The 22,854-nt window shown below is 44.9% G+C and overlaps 2 protein-coding genes across 2 annotated transcripts; one reads left to right on the forward strand and one right to left on the reverse strand.

The window, feature by feature from the left end:
* Positions 1 to 4,726: 4,726 nt before the first annotated feature.
* Positions 4,727 to 6,544, forward strand: junbb (JunB proto-oncogene, AP-1 transcription factor subunit b). The gene has a single exon (XM_079233322.1). The coding sequence runs from the start codon at positions 5,027 to 5,029 to the stop codon at positions 6,029 to 6,031; it is 1,005 nt and encodes a 334-aa protein (XP_079089448.1). The 5' UTR covers positions 4,727 to 5,026; the 3' UTR covers positions 6,032 to 6,544.
* Positions 6,545 to 15,396: 8,852 nt separating this feature from the next.
* rtbdn (retbindin) lies at positions 15,397 to 22,693 on the reverse strand (the record flags this gene model as incomplete). The annotated part of the gene is made up of 5 exons (XM_079233279.1): positions 15,397 to 15,753; positions 20,939 to 21,035; positions 21,241 to 21,369; positions 22,319 to 22,418; positions 22,534 to 22,693. The coding sequence occupies 5 exons, from the start codon at positions 22,691 to 22,693 to the stop codon at positions 15,397 to 15,399; spliced, it is 843 nt and encodes a 280-aa protein (XP_079089405.1).
* Between the last annotated feature and the right edge of the window lie 161 nt (positions 22,694 to 22,854).

The raw sequence follows: 22,854 nt of genomic DNA on the forward strand, positions 1-22,854 counted from the left end.
ACCCCAAAAAGACTCCAATAGTAGACGCACCGATGCGTGTCCGGCTTGGAATCAACCAGGCGCGTCTGATTAGAAAGATCGTGAACATAACATCAGTAGGCTCAAATGTTAATACATCAACATATCCAGTTTGGGAGTAATGGAGGTAAACACCGTCGGGCCATCATGTGATGTTGACGAGGATGCTGCTGCTGCTGCTGCTGCTGCTGATGTAAACGATGATGGATCCCTCTATTAATAGACCTGGCAATACAGTGACCGCAGTCACAAAGCAGAACAGCGGCGCTATGGATGAGAGGCCCCATTATGTCCAAGTGAAGGAGTCAGCCACTCTGTCAAGAGGGCACTTAACAAACAAACCTCATCTGACTGAGCCTGTCTTTCTTTTCCCCCCTTGCTCTCCCTGCGCCTGCCACGACACTTTTCTGCTGAGTGGGTGTTTGGGGGAGTTGTGAAGGTCAGGGTAAAAGACTCTGAGCTCGGGGCCTTGACCTCTGATCGGCCCCGGCCGCCCTAGCTATCTCTGAGTCACGGAGACGGAGCGACCGAAAGGGCCCCGCGTTGTGGAGGAGCAGGCGACACGTTGGCCGCGGCCCGGCTCTGACAAAAGGAGAGTTGTGTGCAGAGGTGGCGAGGCACAATGGGACGGTTTGAGAGGAGGAGGTGAGGAGCGCTCAATCCCCAACATAAGCACCTTATTGTGAAAGCCAGAGACAGAATCTATAGGGCGAGGGAACTAAGGGGATTTTCCCCCGTGTGTAGGAATGGGTGACATTGTCAAAAGTAAGTACTATTGGAGGACTTAGGCTGTCGAGAAGCCAGTGCAGAAACATTTATAAAAAGGACACCAGTGTGCAGAAAGATTTCTGTACACTGTAGGGCAGCTTATATGACACTGCACCAAGTTTTCTACATTTAGGGCACCCTCAGGGGCTTTTTATTATGTTTTCTCTACTGGAAGGGCATCCTTAAGGGCTTTTTTAAATGTTTTTTCCACTGGACACACACCCTTAAGGGCTTTTTATTATGTTTTCTCCACTGGACGGGCAGCCTGAAGGGCACTTTATCATGTGTATCTACAGTAGGGGCACCTAAGAGGGCACTTTATCATGTTTACTGCAGTGGAAGGGAACCCCAGAGGTCACTTTATTTCATGTTTTGTTTTCTACCATAGGGCAAAAAGGGCACTTTTGCCACATCTCGTTCGAACATGCTGACTTGATTTTAGAATAAAGCCACCAAATGTCAAAAGTTCATTCTACATATATGGGGGTCAGAAAAAAAAACTCCCTTTAATGAGAACTAAACACATTTTCCAGCACAGGAGATGTGGACACATATTTCCACTTAATCTTATCTTATCTCTTCCCTTCAAGCAGATGTTCACATTGTGGTCAAACAAATTCTACACTCATGAATACTGCACCCTTAGTGATATACGTGCTTGTTCACACACGCACACACACACACACTCACACACTTTGCTTAATCTTACGGTAAACAGCTTCTTTCCACCCTCAGGCCTTGCCTTTCCCCAACTCACCCAGGAACCAGAGCAGGTAACACTCAGTTGCTTTTGGCACTCGTCCATGTGATCCCGACTGTTAAAACCGAGTCTGCTGCCAAGCAGCTTATCCTGCCCTGGAACTCTTTGAAAGTTTGCCCAAAAAGAATATGCATAAAGAAAAAACGAACACAAACGCCTGGCGCAGATTTTGAGGCTTATTTAGAAGAAGAAAAGAAAAGCAGAACTCAGAAGAAGGAATTTCTGTACTTGAGTACACAGAACAACTCTAAATCTAAACAGACTAAACAGAGATGTGACTAATCAAGATGTGACTAAGACGTCGGCCACCTTTTCTTTTCCTTTTTTCTCTCGCAAAAGCTGAAACCTGATAACCGAAATGTCCAACTAATCACCACATGTCCTTGTTTAGAGACGAATCCGCCCAAACATTCATGATGTGGTGATCAACAGAGATTGTGCGGGACCCAAAAAACACAACAATATCACAAATGAATCTGTAACACCCACTGCATCTGTCTCAACGTTCACACGTTTGTCTCTCCCGCTGGTCGGGTGTTTTTGACTAACATTTGGCCGGATGGCACGGTGCCACCTCGCGAGTGTTCCCGTAAACACTCACCGCTGTGGACCCTATACTGTTGTGCTCTGCCAGGACGTCACTGGGGCTGTGGTCAGCCTCCACCGCAGCGCTGAATAAAACGTAAACCCGAGCAGAGCCGGGGCCGCAGCAGAAACAGGCAGCTGCACAGAGAATAGAATTTATAAGGGAGGTGGCAAAGTGGAGGCATAACACTGCCAGGAACTGTTGTTTTCCTCTGTTTATTCATATTCCCTTGGATACTGACAAAAAGGCACGAAATTAAATCAGTGGCTCAAGAATACCAGAGAATTACTTGACATGAGGTCATCAGGCACGGAGACCCCGAGAAAGTGATGGTTTCAGACTTTCGCTGAAGATGGGGAACGGTTGTCTCCTCCTCCCTGTGACGTTTTTTAAGAAGACGTTGAGTAACTTCTCTCCTCACGGGAGTGTTCCCTTTAAGCCTTGACATGATAACAGGGTCTGTCTGAGCAAATATCTAGCGTGTGTGCTTTTTACAGCAAGGACATGTTGTCCCAGGGTACTTTGTTGAGCGCCGAAGGGAAAAGCTGTTGAAAGCTAGATCCAGCTCCCACCCCAAAAAAAAGGTGGGGCTGCACTTGTTTTGTCATATTTTCAAATGTGATGATGTCCTTGTTTAATTTGGGAGTTTGTTGGGTTACATTTTGTTATTTAGTGCCAGTGATTTCCCGACCAGGGGTAGACTTTAAAAAGCTTTTGAAAGTTTATATAATCAACTATATTTTAAAGTTACTCTGAGGAATGTAATGTCTCAATGTATTTACTATATTACCTTAACATAAGTAAAGTAAACCCTCAGAGAGAAGATTAATAAATAGATAAATAGTTATTTTTTAATGCTTGTCGGGAGCACTACCGCATTTGACCACAGGGACCGCCAAAACCAACACAACATAAAAGTTCCTGAGTAGCTTTACCTGAAGACCAGTAGAGAGAATGAACAGTAGAAATAGCTAAACGTGATAGATGCATGTTTAAACATCCAGCTGCTGTTACTATGAGTGGCATTGACAATTGAATAGTACGATTGTATAATTAATCGTGTTAAATAACATCCTGATTCATGAGAACATGTTTGTTGTGGGCCTCGAGCTGTGTGGAGACGGCACACACCAAAAGGTAAACCGCTGGATCCAGACTTGATGCTCGTTCCTATATTTCATTACTCAGCGCATGTATTCTGTATTTATTGTTTCCAGCCGACAACCATGAACAAGCCCTTTGTGGCTGATGTGTTTTCTGGTCATCCTTCGGGCGCAGCCGGAGGATTTAGCGCCTGGCAAAGCAAAGCATCCTACCTGACTAGTTTTGTCTGTGCGGCGATGTGGGAAACATCGAAGGAGGCACTTGTGGTGTCGCGTGGGCGTTGGAAGAATTACAAACAGGAGACAAAGGTTCCCTTCTCCACAACTCAAACAGGTGCTCTTAGTACCTGGAAAATCAAACCAAATGAAGGTTGTGTGTTGTTTTTGTTGTGGGAGACAGGCTTTATAGATCAAAAGGCTAAAATTACCGAACAAGAACCTTCCTGCTTGAGATAATTCACTGTGTTTGGCTCGTGGTTGGACAAAGTTTCCTCTGTTTCCCACGCGCGATCAAAGCGGGGTTACTCCGGGCATCGTGCCCAGCATCAGCAGTGCCTCGCAAACCTGTCAGGATACTGTGTGGGGGGAGGTACACACACACACACACACACACACACACACACACGCACACACTCACACACACACAGTGTTCTGCTTCTGTGGTGTCATCTAAAGTGTGTTTTGGGGGGGGCACCACATGATAATGAGGAATCCAGTCAGAATTGAACGTTAAAATCAATAAATAAATAAATCAACAAATAGGAAGACAGAGACTTTGGACTGTCCTCCAACAGATGTGGGTTGTTGTGTCTATTTGTCCAGGCAGAAAGTCCCGGACTCGATAGCACAGAGACCGGGTTTATTCAGGGGCTGCAGGACTGCTGCTGCTGGGATGAGGCCCCGGCTATGGGCGGGGCTTCCCGGTTCTCCCGGAGAAGGAAACCGAAACGTCATCGTGCCCATATAAGGCCTGAGGACTTCCTCCGCCGGACGGATCATAATAAACAGCGCAGCAGTCCGGCGTTTCAGCATATCGGGGCATAATTAATATCTAATGGAGGCCGACATCGCTGATGCGCATTTAATGCAACATCCTCAAACAAATAATGACGCTTTTTCTTTCTTGCTTTTTTTTTTTTTTACAATGTAACAACATGGCTGCAGCGAACTCATCTAACAGAGACATCTCACCTCTCCGCTTATCCAACGGGACACTTTTTCAACCTACAAGTCTGTATAAATAAAGCGGGCTCTTCTATTCCTGATCTCCGCTGCGAAGCCTCTCTCTCTCCCTCCCTCTCTCCCTCCCTCTCTCTCATGCCTACAGGCTTGTTTACAGTCGCCTCTTCCCGGCAATAGCGTCACTCGCGGTGGGCGTGGCCACCGAGCAGCTCGGCCAATCGCGGCGCCGCTCAGCCCTGGCAGCGTGCGCGTGTGTACGCTATATAAAACGGCACGGTTCTGACCCGTCTCAACACACCTCAACAAGCGCCCGACACAGAAGGGAAAGCAGAGTTCATAACTTTTTTTTCTTTTCCTCCGCCGGATTGCGAAGAAGAAAACACAAAATAAAAACAGCAACACTGGAGGAAGACTTCTGACACAGAGCTGTTATTGGACCTTGGACTTTCACTCTTTCCCTTTTTTTTGATTATTATTATTATTGGGACACTGTTGAGAGAGACGACGAGTTGCCAGAGTTGTTGTGTGACACTGACATTTGTTGATTGTCTCTAAAAAAAAGAGAGAAAAGAAGCAGCTGGCAAGCTCACTTTTCCTCCCTACGACTTTATGTCTACAAAGATGGAGCAGCCCTTCTACCATGACGACTCTTTCATGTCGGCGTACGGCCAGTCGGACGTAGCCATGCACGACTACAAGCTGCTCAAGCAGAATATGAATATGAATTTGAACTTGACAGAGCCCTATCGCAGCCTGAAGTCCCAGCTGAGGGGAGAGATCGACCCGTACCAAGGAGGGCACCACCAGGACTTGGGGTCGCTGAAGCTCGCGTCGCCGGAGCTCGAGAGGCTCATCATCCAGAACGGCAACGGCGTGATCACGACCCCGACCCCGGGCCAGTACTTCTACAACCGGGGCATCACAGATGAGCAGGAAGGGTTCGCCGACGGCTTCGTGAAAGCCCTGGACGAACTGCACAAGATCAACCAGATGCCGCCTCCCAACGTGTCCATCGGAGCCGGTGGAGTTACGACGTGTTCGGCGGCGGCGGCAGCGGCTTCGAGCATCTTCGGCTCCGCCCTGCAGCCCGAGCCTCCCATCTACACGACGCTGAACGCCTACTGCCCGAACACGAGCCTCTCTTCCGCATCCAGCTACCCGACGGCCACCATCAGCTACCTGCCGCCGCACCAGCAGAGCCACCCGCAGAGCGCGACGCACGGCACCCAGTCGTTCCAGCACGCGCTGCCCGGCTCCGGGCTCCATCAGCACCGGCTCGTCGCGCTGAAAGAGGAACCCCAGACCGTCCCCGACTTGCTCAGCAGCGACGGGTCGCCTCCGATGTCCCCGATCGACATGGAGACTCAGGAGAGGATCAAGGCGGAGCGCAAGAGGCTGAGGAACCGGCTGGCGGCGACCAAGTGCCGGCGGCGCAAGCTGGAGCGCATCGCCCGGCTGGAGGATAAGGTGAAGGGTCTGAAGAACGACAACGTGGGGCTCTCCAACACCGCGTCGGTGCTCCGGGACCAGGTCGCGCAGCTCAAGCAGAAGGTCCTGACGCACGTGAGCAGCGGCTGTCAGATGATGCTCACCAGCAAGTTGGAGGCGTTTTAAAAGAAGCAACAGAGACGATACTGACTGACTGAGAAGTAATTAACACTGGAGTCGCGGTCGGCACGCGCATCACCGGGAACCCGGGACACCGGGACACCGGGCTGCTGTGTCGGCAGCAGCGGCAGCAGCACGGGGCCGACGGGACAACTCCTGAGGCTACTTAGGGTGAAAAGACTACAAATGGTACTTCCGGATGCTGGACATCGCTCAGAGCACCATTTGGACCCCTGACACCGGGGCAGCATCCAGACCGAGCAGACACTGAGCAGCGCGCGTGCACAGACAGACCCCCGGGTCGGGGTTGACTATAATGGTAGAAAGGTGGAACGATTATTGTATTTCTTTGTACTTTTTTTTTTTGAAAACTGATAATGTCATGCAATGCTGCATTTATTCAATGTGTAAATTATTTTTGTGTGTGTCCGGTTGACCCGGCTCACACAATGACGTCCAATGTTTACACTGTCTTTTTTTATTTGTGATGTGTATTTAAGTAAAGTGTCTACAAATGAAACGAACAATGGTGGACTCGAGTGTCTGTTTCTTTTTATTTATATATATATATATATATATATATATATATATATATATATATATATATATATATATATATATATATATATATATATATATATATATATCAGTTTAACACGCAACTCATATACAGAGTGAGGAGATAGATAAGGAGTAATAAGGTTTCTTTACTTCCACATTGTGACAATAACAGTTGCCATAGCTCCCTGACTCAAGCACATTCAGGTTTCACATTCAGCGTTTTTACGCACAGAGCGTAGGCACGTAAGCATTTCCTTATTACGCACGGGCTTGCCCATATACGGGCATGCTGGCGAAGACTCCGTCACATGGGAGGGTTTCTGGGAACCCCCGCCCAGGTAACGCAATCTGGTTCCATCTCAATCCCTCTTTCTGTTGTATAGATAAGAGCTGCGGAATTTCCTTTTCGTATTATGAAACTTTACATTTCAATAAACGTGTCGTATAGAGATACATACTCTGCTAAGTGACAAGCAGGAAGTAAGCATTCAAAACACCGTTTTCACCATGAAACGTGATCAGTTATGAACGGGTTATTATAAAAGAATCACTGTAAAGCCTTAATTACATTCTCAAATACATTCGCAATCTGTCGGTGGCCCTCAGGCGCCAACGTCGCAGTACATATTTGAGGCGTCAGTATAATAATAATAATAATAAATACATAAATAATGATTGGCAGGAGGGGAGGTGACAGTGGCTCCAGGAATTCCGGGGGCGTCTCGAGATGCCACGCCGCTTTGGCAGAGCAGGAGAGGCGCGAGTGGGCGTCCGGAGCGCGCGGCAGCATCTTGTGTGGATGGAGGGAGATGATGGCGCGCGCTGCCAAGGACAACATTCCTGTGGGACGCGTCAGAAGCCAAATATGTGCGGCACCAGGGGCTCAAAGGATGGATGGATGGACGGAGAGAGAGGGGGAAAGTCCCGCGTTAGGTGTACGTGAATGATTCATTAAAGCACTCACGCTATTACCCAGGGGTCACTAAACAGTTTTTTTCCGGGGCCCCCAGACGCACATAACAATGATAATGCGAAGTGGGGGGAGGTGACGGGAGGGAGGGTTAATTGTGCACTAAAGGGACTTAGGGGACCATTTGGGAGCTTATAAACGGGGAAATATGTGAAGCCAATAAAGTGTGTGAAAAAAACAACAACATGCATGGATGAAGTAGTGCGTCTCAGGAAAACTGAGGGGGTTTTCTGTGTGTGACGTTCAAGTACACAAGGCAGCCGGCGTGGACCTAGAAAGGAAGATCTCTCTCTCTCTCTCTCTCTCTCTCTCTCTCTCTCTCTCTCTCTCTCTCTCTCTCTCAGTAAACCACTTGAAACGAGCAAAGGAGGGAGGCCTGCGGTTTTGCGCAGACTCTCACCTCAAGTTGTTTTGGAGAGGTTTTAACCTCTTTTTTTTTCATCTGAAATGTATTTAAATAAAAACAATTTCCATCAATAACAACTCCCCTATATTATCTTTTCTGTCATGGACGTGGAAACTGAACCGGGCACGCCCACACAAGTTCTCCTTTTCATCAAGAAACCTAGATTTCAGGGGATGTACATTTGTATTTATCTCAGTGCCCTGTTCAACAGTTCCAAATATGTATAATAATAAGAATGAATTGGCCCTGAAGTATAACCGAATGTTTTATATTCATGAATATATGGGGTGTCATCAACCCAACAACACCTCTGCTGCACTCACAAGCATCAAGCAGAACAGCTCCTACTCAAAGGAATACTTTTTAAATATCACTGCAGCGTTGAAGTCTCCATTTACGCACACAGCAGGCCTACATATTATGATGCGCTCACAAACACACACACACACACACACACACACACACACACACACACACACACACACACCGATTGAAGCCATACCGGCTCTCCACACGCCTCGGCCCACAACCCACACTGAGTGTCTGTGGGAACATCTGTGATGCGAACAGTGACGTATGAAGAGCTCTGGGTGGGTTTGATTTTCCTCTCCACGAGCCCCCACAGCTCCCACAGATACGCACGGGCCCCGCTCTCCATATCGCTCATCCTCTCCCTCTACGGTCTTCTGTTATTTTCTCGAGAAGCATGAATATTCCTCCCACCTTGCCGCGGCCATCTGAGGTTCTTGCAGAAGTTGGATCACAAGTTTTAGACGGCTAATAGAGGACTGATTCGGGCATGGAGGTTTTCTTTCACCTATAGTTTGGGGAAAGTTTGCCGTAGTCATAAAAATAAACATTTAACCATATAAATGTGGTATTATTAATTTCTGTTGTGTGTATTGAGGCTGTGTAATGGGCCTATGTGTTTTCACTTTGATCATGTAGCAACAGTATCACAAGTGTGGAAGCCTATGAATGACACATAGGCCATATGTATGATTATGATAGAAGTGGTTTACACCTAAATATGAACGATATATTAATCATCCGTCCCATTAATGCAACACATTGTCATAATCGTGCCCCAACTGTCCCCGACATAATGCTGCCAGTAACAGTTATGGATGTATTACCCTGGCATTCACCGACAAAATATCAGCTCAAAGAAACCAACCAGGGAGACACCCAAAATGACCACAAAGAACATAAAACAACCGCAAAGAGACCAAAACAACTACAAAGAGACACAACACAGCTACTAAGAAAGACAATAGATTCACAATGACTACAAAGAGACTCAAAACGACTAAAAAGAGACATAAAATGACTCCAAAAAGACACAGAAAGACTACTAAGAGATGCAAAACGCCTACAAAGAGACTCAAAATGACTATAAAGAGACACAAAATGACAACTAAGAGATGCAAAACGACTACATAGAGACTCAAAATGACTACAAAGAGACTCAAAATGACTATAAAGAGACACAAAATGACAACTAAGAGATGCAAAACGACTACAAAGAGACTCAAAATGATTACAAAGAGACTCAAAATGACTATAAAGAGACACAAAATTACTAAAGAGACTCAAAATGACTACAAAGTGATACACAATTACTAAAGAGACTCAAAATTACTACAAAGTGATACAAATTGACTACAAAGACACTCAAAAGGCCAAAAAAAAAGATAAAACCAACATCAAAAAGAGGCAAAACAGCTATATTGCTCTGTGTCTTCTTCCTGTAGCCATTTGCATGTCTGTGCCCAGGAACCCATTGTATCATAATCTGCCCATAGTAACAGTAATGTGTGTATATATATATATATATATATATATATATATATATATATATATATATATATATATATATATATATATATATATAGTGAATTTGGCATGTGGCCTGGAAAGCAGGTTTTAGATTCCCACAGTGTCGTCTGAAGGGTTTCTGTAGGGGAACATCGCCATCTAGTGGAATAACACTGCAACAGCCGTTAAAAACCATGAGCCGCAAACCGGAGAGCTCTAGCGCCAGTAATAGCTCTCCTACTCTGTATAGTCAGGTGGGATGATTCAAATTCAGATTATCCCTCATATTGTTTGAATATGAAGCATTTCTCTTTAATGCTGTACAATCTTCATAGATTTCCCTAATACATAGAGAGAGCATACATTTATTCATCTCACTACAAACACGCCTGTCTGCGCAGATCAGTTCACAATTCAGTATTTCGTTTCACTAAGGGACTGTGTGAAATCAATCAGGGTGGAGATGTCAGAAAATGGGGAGGGTTATGTAATTTGTTTTTCTTTTGATGAAAATGTGTGGTCGGCCCAAATTAAATAACTGAAAGGGCGGCCTGCCCACCTGCGTGCACTCATTTGCGCGTCACCGGAGTCTTCTGCAAAACTGGGAGAGCAAACAACAGCCATGCTCATGGTTTTTCTTCACAGCGGGGCACAATGATATTACTCTAAAAATCAGGAGGGGAAAACAATCAGCGCCACAATAAGCAACTAATGGCTTGAATGCTAACTAAATATCTGTCATTGTCAAAGGATTATTTTAGCACCCAAAATGATGATGGAATGGGAAGAGTTGGCAGTAAGCAAGCTAATACTCGCTATGCAAGCTACTGTAGTTAGCTAAGGAATGGGAAGAGTTGGCAGTAAGCAAGCTAATACTCGCTATGCAAGCTACTGTAGTTAGCTAAGGAATGGGAAGAGTTGGCAGTAAGCAAGCTAATACTCGCTATGCAAGCTACTGTAGTTAGCTAAGGAATGGGAAGAGTTGGCAGTAAGCAAGCTAATACTCGCTATGTATGCAAGCTACTGTAGTTAGCTAAGGCACTTGAAAACATATGCTGCCCAGCTTTCTGATGTATCCACATTCCACGACATTGCAAGTTGTATACTCTTTGCTTCAGCGCAATTTACAGAAATACAGTTAGCCTAAAACTGACATTTGCTTGCTGCACACGTAGCGTTAAGCTACCGAGTGTCCGTATCTCACAGTTTCCCCATTCTTCACGCTGATGCCTCACAACTTACTGCCTGTTCTCGGCTCTTTGGTTCTGCAGCTTTAAAAAAGGTTAGCTCTGGGTTCTCTCCCATGTCGGTTGTGCATCCCACCACACAGCAGCCGCTAGGTATTGTTCTGTTGTTTGCTAGCTGACGATAAGCGATACGAAGGCAATTAATCGTTTCCCAGTGTGGGCGGGAGTTAAATGCGATCTGTCTTTAGAATACGTTTATTTTCATAATGATAATCTTGGGGGAGAGGCTTCTGAGGGGGTCCTGAAAGGACGGGCTGCCGGTGTTGCTGCTAGCTACTTTCATTGGAAAAGAGTTGGCAAAGAGGGTTGGGTTTTCGGTTGAATTTATTTTTCTTTTTTTATCTAGCGTACTCTTTTGGTTTCTCAAGTTTATAAACACTAGCTCTAATGCTGCGTTCACACCAAACCAAACACTTTTTCGCATGAGTTTACTCGCTCGACTTTATGTGGTTCATTTGCGTCATTCGTTTTTTTCGCTTTTTCGCCTGGCTATCTCCGTGGCTTTTCTCCGTAAAAACTGTTACTATTTCTGCCGTCCACCATTGAAATAACCACTAGTTCTGCTTTATTTTTGTTGTGGAAGTCCCACAAACGTCGGCACATCAAACGCCCTCTTGTCTGGGTTCATAGTATTATTCGTAGCAGCAGAGGGTTTCAATGACTGCCGCTTCCAGCGCTAATTCGGGCGGACCAGCAGCAGTTTAATTCAGCAACGGCAGGACGGCAGTGATGACGGGCGGAGCTTCTCAACGCTTTCGCAAATCAGCGTTGTTCGCAATCTACTACAGCATGAGGGTAAATGTGCCTCTTTTAGTTGGAGGGTCATTTTTATACAGTCCCTAAAGTTACTGTGTTACATTGTCCCTACTGTTTTGTATATATTTTGAATTGTATGAACTGTATCATCCAGAAGCCGTACATTTTCTACTTGGGCCTTCTGTGCCGTCTTACTACAGCTGAACAACCTAATAACCTCGTAATGACGCCACAGGTACAGGTTGTTATTTGTTTCGTGTAAACACCTCATATTCACATAACACTGCAACATTTGACAGGTGAAATCAAATGTTACATGAAGCGCAGCACCTACAAATGCACTAACTGCATAATTCATTAACGGACAATGCATGTGGCCACATCAACGTAATTAACACAATGACAAGAACAAATTCACAAGAACCAGTCACATTTATTTATAACACAACATGACAGAACAAAACAGCAAAACTGCGGCTATCTATCATTCTTTTCAGTATTTCCCAATCCTGCTGGAAGCAGAGCAACAGAGGAAGACAAGAGCTGTGCAATGAGAAAATAAGCTAATAGGGAGAAAAAAATTATTATTATTAAAAAAATGTAATTATAAAATAGCTATAACTTTGCGATTCTGTTTAGGCCAGCAGAGAAGGCTTAGCAGGCGCTGACAGCCCACCACTGGTATTATCCATCATGAAGTTTCCTCTTTGATGTGAAGGTAATCCACGGTTAGAGGATGGAACCCAACACAGACACATGGAGCTCAGGTGTGTGTGTGTGTCTGTGTTTGTGTGTGTGTGTGTGTGTGCGTGCGTGCGTGTGTGTGCATGTGTGCGTGCGTGAGACAATAAATGAGAAAGATAGATAGATAGAGTGGAATTTGAAGGTCAGATTTTGGCCTTGTATCGACAAATTAAAACAATAACCTCTGCTTTGTTCCAACTACTTTCAAAAGATTGTCTTGAAAAAAGTCTGCAATGAGGCTGAAACGCATTAAAAAGATAACCTCATTCTCTTCCGTGTTGCAATTTGTCTTATCACTGAGGGCGCTCACATTGTCATCACAGTCATCAGTTTATTAAAGGAGTGCGTGTGCAGAGCGACACTCACCCCTCTGTCCCGCTCTGCCATTGGCTGTGACGATGACTTTCATTCGGAGGACGCGTTATTAACTAACATCGTCAAAAGGCACAAGTTGGCGACAGAAAAAGCTTCAAACTGCCACACACACACACACACACACACACACACACACACACACACATCGTCTGTCCTTTTTAAAGAAAATTGTCAAACGGTGCGTGGCATTATCAGCATGACTCACAGCGTGTGTGTTCACTGCAATCTCACCTGCAGAGGGCACACACTGTTCCACTGAGAAACACATTACCCAGACTATTTATGTTATTTATGTGTCAAATCCCAGCATTACTCACTTTTAATGAGATTATTTTTTAAAGACTATATATTGTTGGCTCGTCTAAACACATTTTATCAACATATTAAACACATATATCACTTGTCCTGGATAGTCTTGCTGTCAGTTCAATTGCTGCAAAGCTGAGTCTCTGGAAGGACGTATATCCGTCCAAGCCCAAAAGGCTTCTGTTTTTAAATGCGGCCCGTCTAATTAAAACCGACTTTGACAGCGTTCAAAGTTGTTTATTTATTAATATAAGAGCTTCTGAATATCTCCCTTAAAGCAACGGTCGGGCGAGACTGAGCTGAGTGACAGCTGGTAAACACACTTGTCGCGCTGTATCAGTAAAACTGGCGCTGACAGTCGTGAGAAGACGGTGCATCGACCCTCTCTGCTCCAGTAAACAGAGGTGGAGGCCATGTTGTTTAGAGACGCCATCACTGCAGTCAAATGTTTGATGCACCTGTACTGCTATTGGTTTGTTTTCATGAGTTTCAAACAGGAAGAATATCAGCATACATTGTTGTTCATGGGTTTCTGATCCGTACTGTAGGCAGGAGTCATGGTGTTTGACGAGAGGGTTACAGCTGCATTTCTAACCGAGGCTACTCCTTTTGCAAAAATCTCCACATCTACTGATATTTTCTGTGTTCTTTAGGGCCCAGTGGCAACATCTGTTGTTCTCCGGTGTCACCACTATAATGTGATTTTATTAAGGAAATATATCCATCAATTTGCGTCAAGGAGGACAACAAACATTTAGGAGTACAAAGTGACCAAAGGGATCTATGTCGACTCAATACAAGGAAGACTAGTGTGTACAAAGTAGTTATCAAGCAAGCCGAGAAGTGGAAATAATGAACTCAAAGTATCTGAAGCGGTTAAATATTGTTAGTTATTGATAAAGAGTTGATTGTTGTTAGAAAAGCAATGAATACATGTTTGGATGGAGTAATAGAGAATCAGTTGAAATAGTCAAAGTGATGGTGCAGCCAAACCAGCCACAATGAAATTGAAGGAAAATACATGTTGTAATAATGTCTACCTCTATCAAATCAATAGTGTTGAAGAAGATGAAGGGCTTGACGGCAAAGAAGTGTGACTCAGACTCAGGTTGGCATTTAGAAATGTTGTCTTTATTGAGAACGTAAAGCACAGCAAACACCCACCTCAGCAAGCTCAGCGTAAATCTGACAGCTCAGTTTACCCTTTTATTTTTGATTTCTTTTTATTACAAAACATGTCCACCTAACAGTGCCTCGCTCTAAGAAATACACACCGTAATTATAAAAGAAACATCCACGGTACATTGGCGACATACAACACGTTCGAATGCCTTAATGGTATATATACGAACTCTGCGGATTTACTGTAGCGGGCAGATTATTAAACCTCCGCTCAGGTATTAAACCTCTCCACTGACGCTACCCGACCCAATTCAGGGCCAGCAATCTTTGCAAGAAAGCTACATTCATTATTATCATTACTCTGCGTGGCCTTCTCGGCTATCGTGGACCTTAATGATATGTAGACATGCACGACACGGCATCACAACAGTGAGATCTGCTTTGAACAACTGACTAACGCTCAGATTAAAAGTCACCTAGATGAGTGAGAAGAGGGAAGTATTCTGGTGATGGGTACGCGTCGTCTTGACAACGCAGCCGAGAGAAAAGTCCTCCGGTTACTGAGGACGCGGTGGATTCATGCACGAGACGCCGACGCTGTCAGGACTGGGGACAGCCGCGTGTCAAAATGTCAGCGATGTGTTTTTACAGAGCCTCACGAAGCAGATGAAATACCTGACTTTTGAAATAAAAATATCCTCACTTTTGTGCAGCCATTGTGGGATATAGTCAAAATTTGTGTTATTCGTCAGAGCCCTTGCACAAGTGAGGATGCTGCCCATATTGGTGATGTTTCCTACTAAAATCCCGGCTCTTTCGGTCGTTCAAATAAATAACCATGTGTTTATTGAGAGTGTTGCAAGCTAGTCAGTCTATCTTATACCAGATATAGTGTTTGGTTATTTAAAACCATAGAGATTACATGTAGAATGTGACGATAATGACAATGCCAGCTTAGGTCTGTGTGGTAAGGTTAGTTAGAGGAGCGAGGCTACAACTCCGCTTCAAGAGATAGTTTAGGATCTAGACATTGGTCTCTAAATACGTTGCCACCTATCACTGCGCTCTACAAGCCGCTCCCGCTGCCCTCCACGTCGTCCACCACGACCGAGCGCTTGCGCAGCACGGCGTTGCCCTTGCGGCCGCTCCTGGCCGGCAGGGGCAGCTTGGTGTGGCACGGGGCGCGGTACTGGGGCAGGCCGGCCTTGGTGGTGTCCAGCTCCTCCGGGTCGTCCTGCTGGGCCCTGAGCGCGGCCATCACGTCCTTGTCCGAGGGACTGAGGGTCAGGCAGCCGCAGGGGCGGCCGCCGGCGCCCTCCGCTCCCACCTCGCCGGCCTCGCCCGCGTCCTCGGGCTCGTCCTCCACGGTCATGAAGGCGTCGCCCCACAGGCTCTCGCAGAGGTCTTTGCCGTGCTGGTACATCTACACACACACACACACACACACACACACACACACACACACACACACACACACACACACACACACACACACACATCCAACATATTTAAAGTAAATAAAGAGATTTCTACCTCCCCCTCTGATCACAATGTGCAAATACTCTACATTTGATATATCTGGTATCATCGCAGGTCGTACACGGTGACCTCACAGTCTTCCACTTTTAGTCGTAGTTTTGTGTCGCTCTGCAGTTGTTTTGTGTCTCTTTGTAGCCATTTTGTGTCTCTGTGGTTGTTTTGCCGTTTTTCAGTAGTTGCTGCAAGTCTCTTTGTGGTCTATTGGTTTCCTTGCAGCTGTTTAGCATCTGCCTCTTTTGTTTCTCTTTGTGGTTGCACCAAATTTCCCCTTGGGGATTAATAAAGTATATATTCATTCATTAATTCATTGTTGGCCCTTCTCATCGTCGTTGTAAGTCTCTTCGTCTATTTGTAGTTGTTTTGTCTCTTTTTGGTCGTTTTTTGTTCTATGTGGTTATTTTGAGGCTCATTGTGGTTATTTTGAGTCTCTTCCTGGTTGGTACATGTCTCTTTGAGTTGACATTTTGTAGGTGAATCTCAGTGGGGCCTGACACTCCTGACACTTCTGAAATGACCTGCTCGCTACAGAATCCCTTACATATTCAATTGGTAACTATAGATGGACATGGTGTAGTAAAAAGCACAATATATTCCCCCACAATGCACTGGAGTAGAAGTATAAAGTATCATAATCTCTCAACTTTTTCAACTTTCATGAAGTATGGCCTTTCTCAGCTTGTATGCAATCATAGGAGTAATTGATTTTGGCCTTTCAGGGCAGCACCAGCCTTGAAAAAAACACCCTCTGCCAGGTGTCAGAGGCGGCTGCAGGAACCTGGCAGCTGCTCTCACGAACAGCTTTTGTCTGTCTCTCTCTCTCCTTCTCTCTCTCTCTCTCTCTTCGCCTCACCTTGTCTCCACCAGCCTTGAGAGCGAGACACCATGACCTTGAAAAAGCTCACACTGGTACCTGAAAGAACTTTTACGGTAGAACGACGATTCTGCCGAGCAGACGGACGGATCTAAACTAATCGGAAAAAAGGTCACTTTCGGCACCTTTTGTGTTCGCTATCTGACAGGAAATGCATCACAGCGCTCAGTCTTTATGAAGTTATACTTTGGCGGCAAAACTCCAATTACTGCTGACATCGGCTTTTTAGTTTTATGGCACATGACAAATTATACCCCTGCTGTAATACGGGGAGACGTGCGGATTAAAAAGGGATTGTGCATAACGCAGCAAAAAAATAAATAATCACAATTCAACATTTAAGCTGTTTAACGTAAATGGCGCACACTTCAAAATAGTTGTGGGAACTAATTAGTGAAGCTCCCGTGACCAACAATACGGCTCATTTTGGGTCCCCACCTAACTTCCACTGTATCTTATTTTCTTTCTTATTGCTTCCCTCACTGTTTGCTTGTCTCTCTTCTTCTCCCAGTTTTGTAGCACCCCCCACCCCAACGCCTGCTTCCTTTCATCCTGCTGTCGGTTGGGGGATTAAGACTAAGTCACACAGGGGGCTCAGAGAAGAAAAAGCTGTAATATATTTACCGTGGTCGAAGGACAAAGAGGATGGCGGCTGTTTCTCTCTACCACATATACTCTCTCTCTGCCTGACGCTGAGGTCTTATCGCAGCGACCTCATTATACACACAGGGCTGCACACACACACTTTTCTGTCCTTCCCCAGGCAGACGTGGTTTGGTGCCAAAGCTAATTCAGTACAAGCACAAGTGGCTCTAGGCGACATGGTGTGATCGAATAAGTGAGATACAGGAATTTCCCGGGGCTCTATCTTGTCCTTGCCACCCCTATCTTATTCAATTATGTCCTTCTCTGTCCCCAAACTATACGATGTAACACCTGGTGTGAAAAGGAAAGCAAGAAAAAAAGAGTAAAAGAGAGGACTTCAATCCGTGACACTGACTGAAGATACATTTTTCTCATAGCAATCCTCTTTTGCAAAAATTCTTTTGGCCAGGGGTCAAGATCAGATTTAGAAAAAGGTCAGATCCGTTATATAACAGCAGCTGAATGGAAATGAGAACATTTGAGAACAAATGACAACAGCTGTGAATGTACGAAACACACAAATATAAAACCTTCTCAAATTGTAACATGGAAGCCAGGCCAATATTCAACAGATTTATAAACAAAACACAATTGGTCGAGGTGATTTAAGTGTAATTGCAACCTTTAAGCTATGGACTAAAACCCTAACAGAACATTCTTTTTGTGTTTTTTCATTCTATTTCAAATTCTCTTACAAGTTTCTTATATAACTTGTCTGTGTTTATGTAATAGATTCTGTTTGATGTCTACGTTTTATTGTATTTTGTGTCCAATAAAGAAGAGCAACGTAATAACCTAACGTCAAAACCTAACGCAACAACCGTAACAACCGTAACAACCGTAATTAGCGTAAATAAATAACAACTACCCTTAGCGGACTTCCTTACATAACGTTACATCACAAGCGCTACGTGACAACGCTAACGTAACACCGCTATCATAACGCAACAACGTAACGTGACAACGCTAAAGTAAGCAAAGTTAACATTTAATTTTGGTTTCACGAGCAACACGAACAGCGGCCTCCTGGGTGAAAGTCCTGTGTCTGCTTGCCCCATCCACCAGCCCTCCTTTCCGCACAACTGCTTGTTGTGCTACGTCACTTGCTCTGATCGAATGTAAAAACATCCACTTTCAAAGTACTCCTGGTTTGCAATAAATGTACGATGTAAAAAGAAATTCTCGACGACTTGGTTGTTTATTTGTTACCTCTTTTAGTACTTATATGTATTTCTTCCCTGACTACATAAAAGTACCCGTTAGGTATTTCTTTGGTCCCCTCTACGTACACACTATCTACGCAGTAATTTGCAAGCTGTAACATGATGAATGCCCTCCTCCTAAGACCGTTAATTCACTATATCTGATCCACAGATGCCGCTCTAGATGTGTTTTAATGTGTGTAGAGCGGGGCCATGTCCGTTATTGTGCCAGCGCCTGGCACAAAAACGGACATGGCCCCGCTCTTCGCAGATGTAACCTCATTCCCACAAAATCCGGAGCAGAGAGAGTGTCTAATGCCGAGATAAATCAGACCTTGGCCGGCAAATAATGTTACCAATGAGTACAAAGACGGAGTGAGACACAGAGTGCCAGAAGGAATGTTTTGCATGCAGTGGATGTGAGTGTGTGTGTGTGTGTGTGTGTGTGTGTGTGGGTGTGTGTGTGTGTGTGTGTGTGGGTGTGTGTGTGTGTGTGCCTATGTGTGTGCCTATATGTGTGCCTATGGTGCTTTTAAATGCATTAGCTTGTTTCTATGCAAATTGACACCTACTGCAGTAAGCATTTACAAATCCTCACTGCGCATATTTATTCTGCAATATGCACACACACATACACACACACACACACACACACACACACACAGACGCCTGCATTTCTTTCCTATTTATCAGGTGAATTTTCCAGGAACTATGAATCCGTCGAGGATTTTAAAAGATGTTTCATGTGGATTTTCTCCGCTCACAGTGAATGTGTGGATTAAGCCATTTGAATGTAAAGCTTAAACATCTCTAAATTCAGAGTTGCGAGAGGTTTTCGTCACAGAGATTTCCGAGCATGTTCGCAGTTTTGCCGGCAGAAAACGAAAGAAAACAAGAGAAGACAAAATGAAGCTTTACTGCTGTGGCCTCCTAAAAAAAATGTTGCAAGAGGCGAGTGCTTGTTTGCAGTCTCTCTAAGAGCGGTCGATCTGTTGAATGTGCTGAATGCGGTTTCTTTGTATTCGGGAACTGTTTAAAACGCTCCGTTTTGAGAGCTACCTAAATTCATTGGGACCTTTTTTTATAGCGACATTAGTGGCACTCTACAGGAAAACGGGCCGATACAAACACAAAAAGCATCAACACCCTTTGAGGATACATTCTCTCTCTCTCACTACAAATCGGTCATTTCCAGTAATCACCCACAGAGCCTTACTAATAGGTCTGGTGTCTGGGGCGTTCTGTTCATTTGTGGTGGAGAGAGAGAGAGATAAGAGAGATAAAGTAGGAACGAAAGAGGAAAAATGATGGATGCATGATCAAGGCTCTAGTATCTTTGTTTAACATGCTAACTTTGTTTATTAGCACAAATATAAAGTAAATTAAGTTAATGGGAACGCCACTTGGTATAAATACTAAAGATACAATACAAAATGAATGGATGCATGGGTGGATGAATGGATGGATGGATGGATAGATGCATGAATGGATAGATGAATGCATGAATGAATGGATGGACAGATGCATAGATAGATAGATAGATAGATAGATAGATAGATAGATAGATAGATAGATAGATAGATAGATAGATAGATAGATAGATGAATGAATGGATAGATGGATAGATGCATGAATCAATGGATGGATGTATAGACGCAGGGATGGATGAATGGATGGATGGATGAAGGGATGGATGGATGTATAGATGGATGAATGGATGGCTAGATGCATAGAGTGCCATGGCATGTGGTGTGTGACGGTTAGTCACGCCGGCCCCTCGGTCACTCTGCCTCTTTTTAAATCTCCCAGCTGCCCGCTGAAGCAGGACCGAACCTTTTCACGCTTCAGTCCACAGCGCCGGCCCCTGAGCCGTTAACCCTTCGCAGATACTGACACCACAGTCAGCATCTGACCTTCTACCTGCAGCACCCGGCTCCAATGACATGCCACGACGTGGCCCGTCAGCGGGATTTCAAATCTCTGACACCTCTTTTGCTTTCCTCAGCTAAGGCGTGACCGCACTCTGCTCATATAAAGCATCAGTTTATGTTCCTAATAAAACTAAAAGAGCTCGTTACAGCAGCCATTATATTGAAAGCTCTACATAACTGCTTGACAGGGGTAATTATATGAATGGTGGCGCGTTCGTCTTGCAGAATGATCAAGGCCTTGATCTTTGTTTAGCATGCTATCTTTGCTGGCATTACCACCCATAATGCCGTGCTGCTAGTAGGGCTAAACACACTCAAAATGTCAGATTTCTACTGATGGTGAAGAAAAAGAAAAACAACAATACAAAGCCCCCAGTTTATGTAAGCAGACAATCACAGATGTGCCAGATCGCAGCCTACCTGCTGATACTGAACACATGTTCCAGTGCAGTTGTGTCCCCTGGGGTCTTTGGCCCAGTTACGAGCACACGTCATGTCCATCCTGCAGGCATCGAACCTGAAGGAAAAAAGTGGGTAAATTCAACTTTAATTCTCTCATTTGAATATGTCCTCATGTTGTGTACCAGAAAGTTCAGGAATCCCCTGACCATGAACACCATTCATTGGACTCTCCGAACGCTAAGCCGGATAGTCATCTCGCTCTTAACAGCATTATAGGAGACGGAGGAGAGTGGGTGGGTGAGGGGGGGTGGCAGACTCACCAATTGCGGCAGAAGCTGTGGCAGAGCGGCACTGCCTGGATGTAGGAGCGGCGGTGGGGGTGAGGCCAGCGCGCGGCGTCGGGGGAGCAGCGGTAAAAACACGACACGCGCTTCAGGAAGCCCTCGCACCTGAGGGGAGAGAGAGGGGCAGGTAGTAAGAACAGGATGGAATTAAACCTGGATATTGGTATTGTTACGCTGTCTAATATCTCGTGTGCGTGCGTGTGTGCGTGTGTGTTATGTGCGTGTTGCATTGTTCATTTCACAGGCATATATTACATCTCAAAGTTGGAAGTTGGAAGACTCTTGTGGGTTTAAATATTTCACTCAATAAATATTTTTTCACTGCAATAACTGATTTATGTATTGATGTATATATATATATATATATATATATATATATATATATATATATATATATATATATTTAACTGTATATTTAAAACATAAACATTGTCTATTTACACATCTAGCAGATAGATAGTTATTTGCTGTCGTTTTTCCCGGCCACCTCAAATGTTACTCTTCTGTTCGCTCTCCTTTTAGCTCTGTTTTGGTCTCCTCCAACCACCAAATATCAGACCCCTTGACAGCTAAATGCCCCACAGTGTTTACTAATTACTTTAGTTGCTAACGTTGTCTGTTAGCTGTTTGGCTCAGGCTATACAAAGCTCAGTTGATTTTTAGAACCTTTTTACCTAAAAAAATGAGACTCCAAAAGAGTAAAGCTGCCGGCCGTAAACGAACACAACAAGCTGAAAGAAGATATATTTATCCGCAGAGCTGAGGTGAACTCCAGATTAGGCCTGTCATGGTAATTACGTTATCAAATTATCGTACGATATACGAACATGACCTCGATACATTTAACGTGATCGAATTATCGTAAGAAAAACGGACATGACCCAGTTTATATTTACGTTCGTGACTTGTACGACGTATGGACAAGACGTGAATACTTTTTACAATATCAATATTGGCTTTTTTCACGATGCATGGACTTGATTATTTTTACGTTATTGACTTATTGTGTGACCTCAATCATTTGCTCTATGGGTATCTACTGGGTGATGCTTACTCAGAGCTCAGGGAACCACACTTGTCCCATGGCTCGTTCTTATTGACGTCAGAGGGCACGTGGGAGATATCCTGGATGGCGTCTTCTGTGCAGCAGCTATCTGTGAGCAGGGCGGAAACATGTCACCTCGAGAGTCACCTCGACATTTGTTTCCCGTCACAATGTGGTCTTTACACCATTTCCACATGACGGTGTTTAAAACGAACGCCACTTACTGTCGGCGTACAGCCCGCACTCGCTCAGCAGCGGCTCCGGGCCGGGCGCGGCCTTGTGCTTCCCGTCCTGGAGACACACGCCCTCTGAGCGGGCGCCGCCAATCAGCGTGGCCGCCAAATAAGCACAAACCAATAGCAGAGGGCGAGATGTGACACCCATCTCTACAGCCACAAACAGGTCTGTGAGGGAGGGAGGGGAGAGTTCAGCACTTTGGACAGCAGCCGACAAAAGGCAACATAAGGTGCATCTCAAGTCTCTTAATTGCATCCCCGTTTCCTTCCCTTGCTTCTTTTCCTTACGTCCCACCAGGGATGCATAGA

This window comes from Taurulus bubalis (genome assembly GCF_910589615.1).
Source record: "Taurulus bubalis genome assembly, chromosome: 17".
Classification (NCBI taxonomy): Eukaryota; Metazoa; Chordata; class Actinopteri; order Perciformes; family Cottidae; genus Taurulus; species Taurulus bubalis.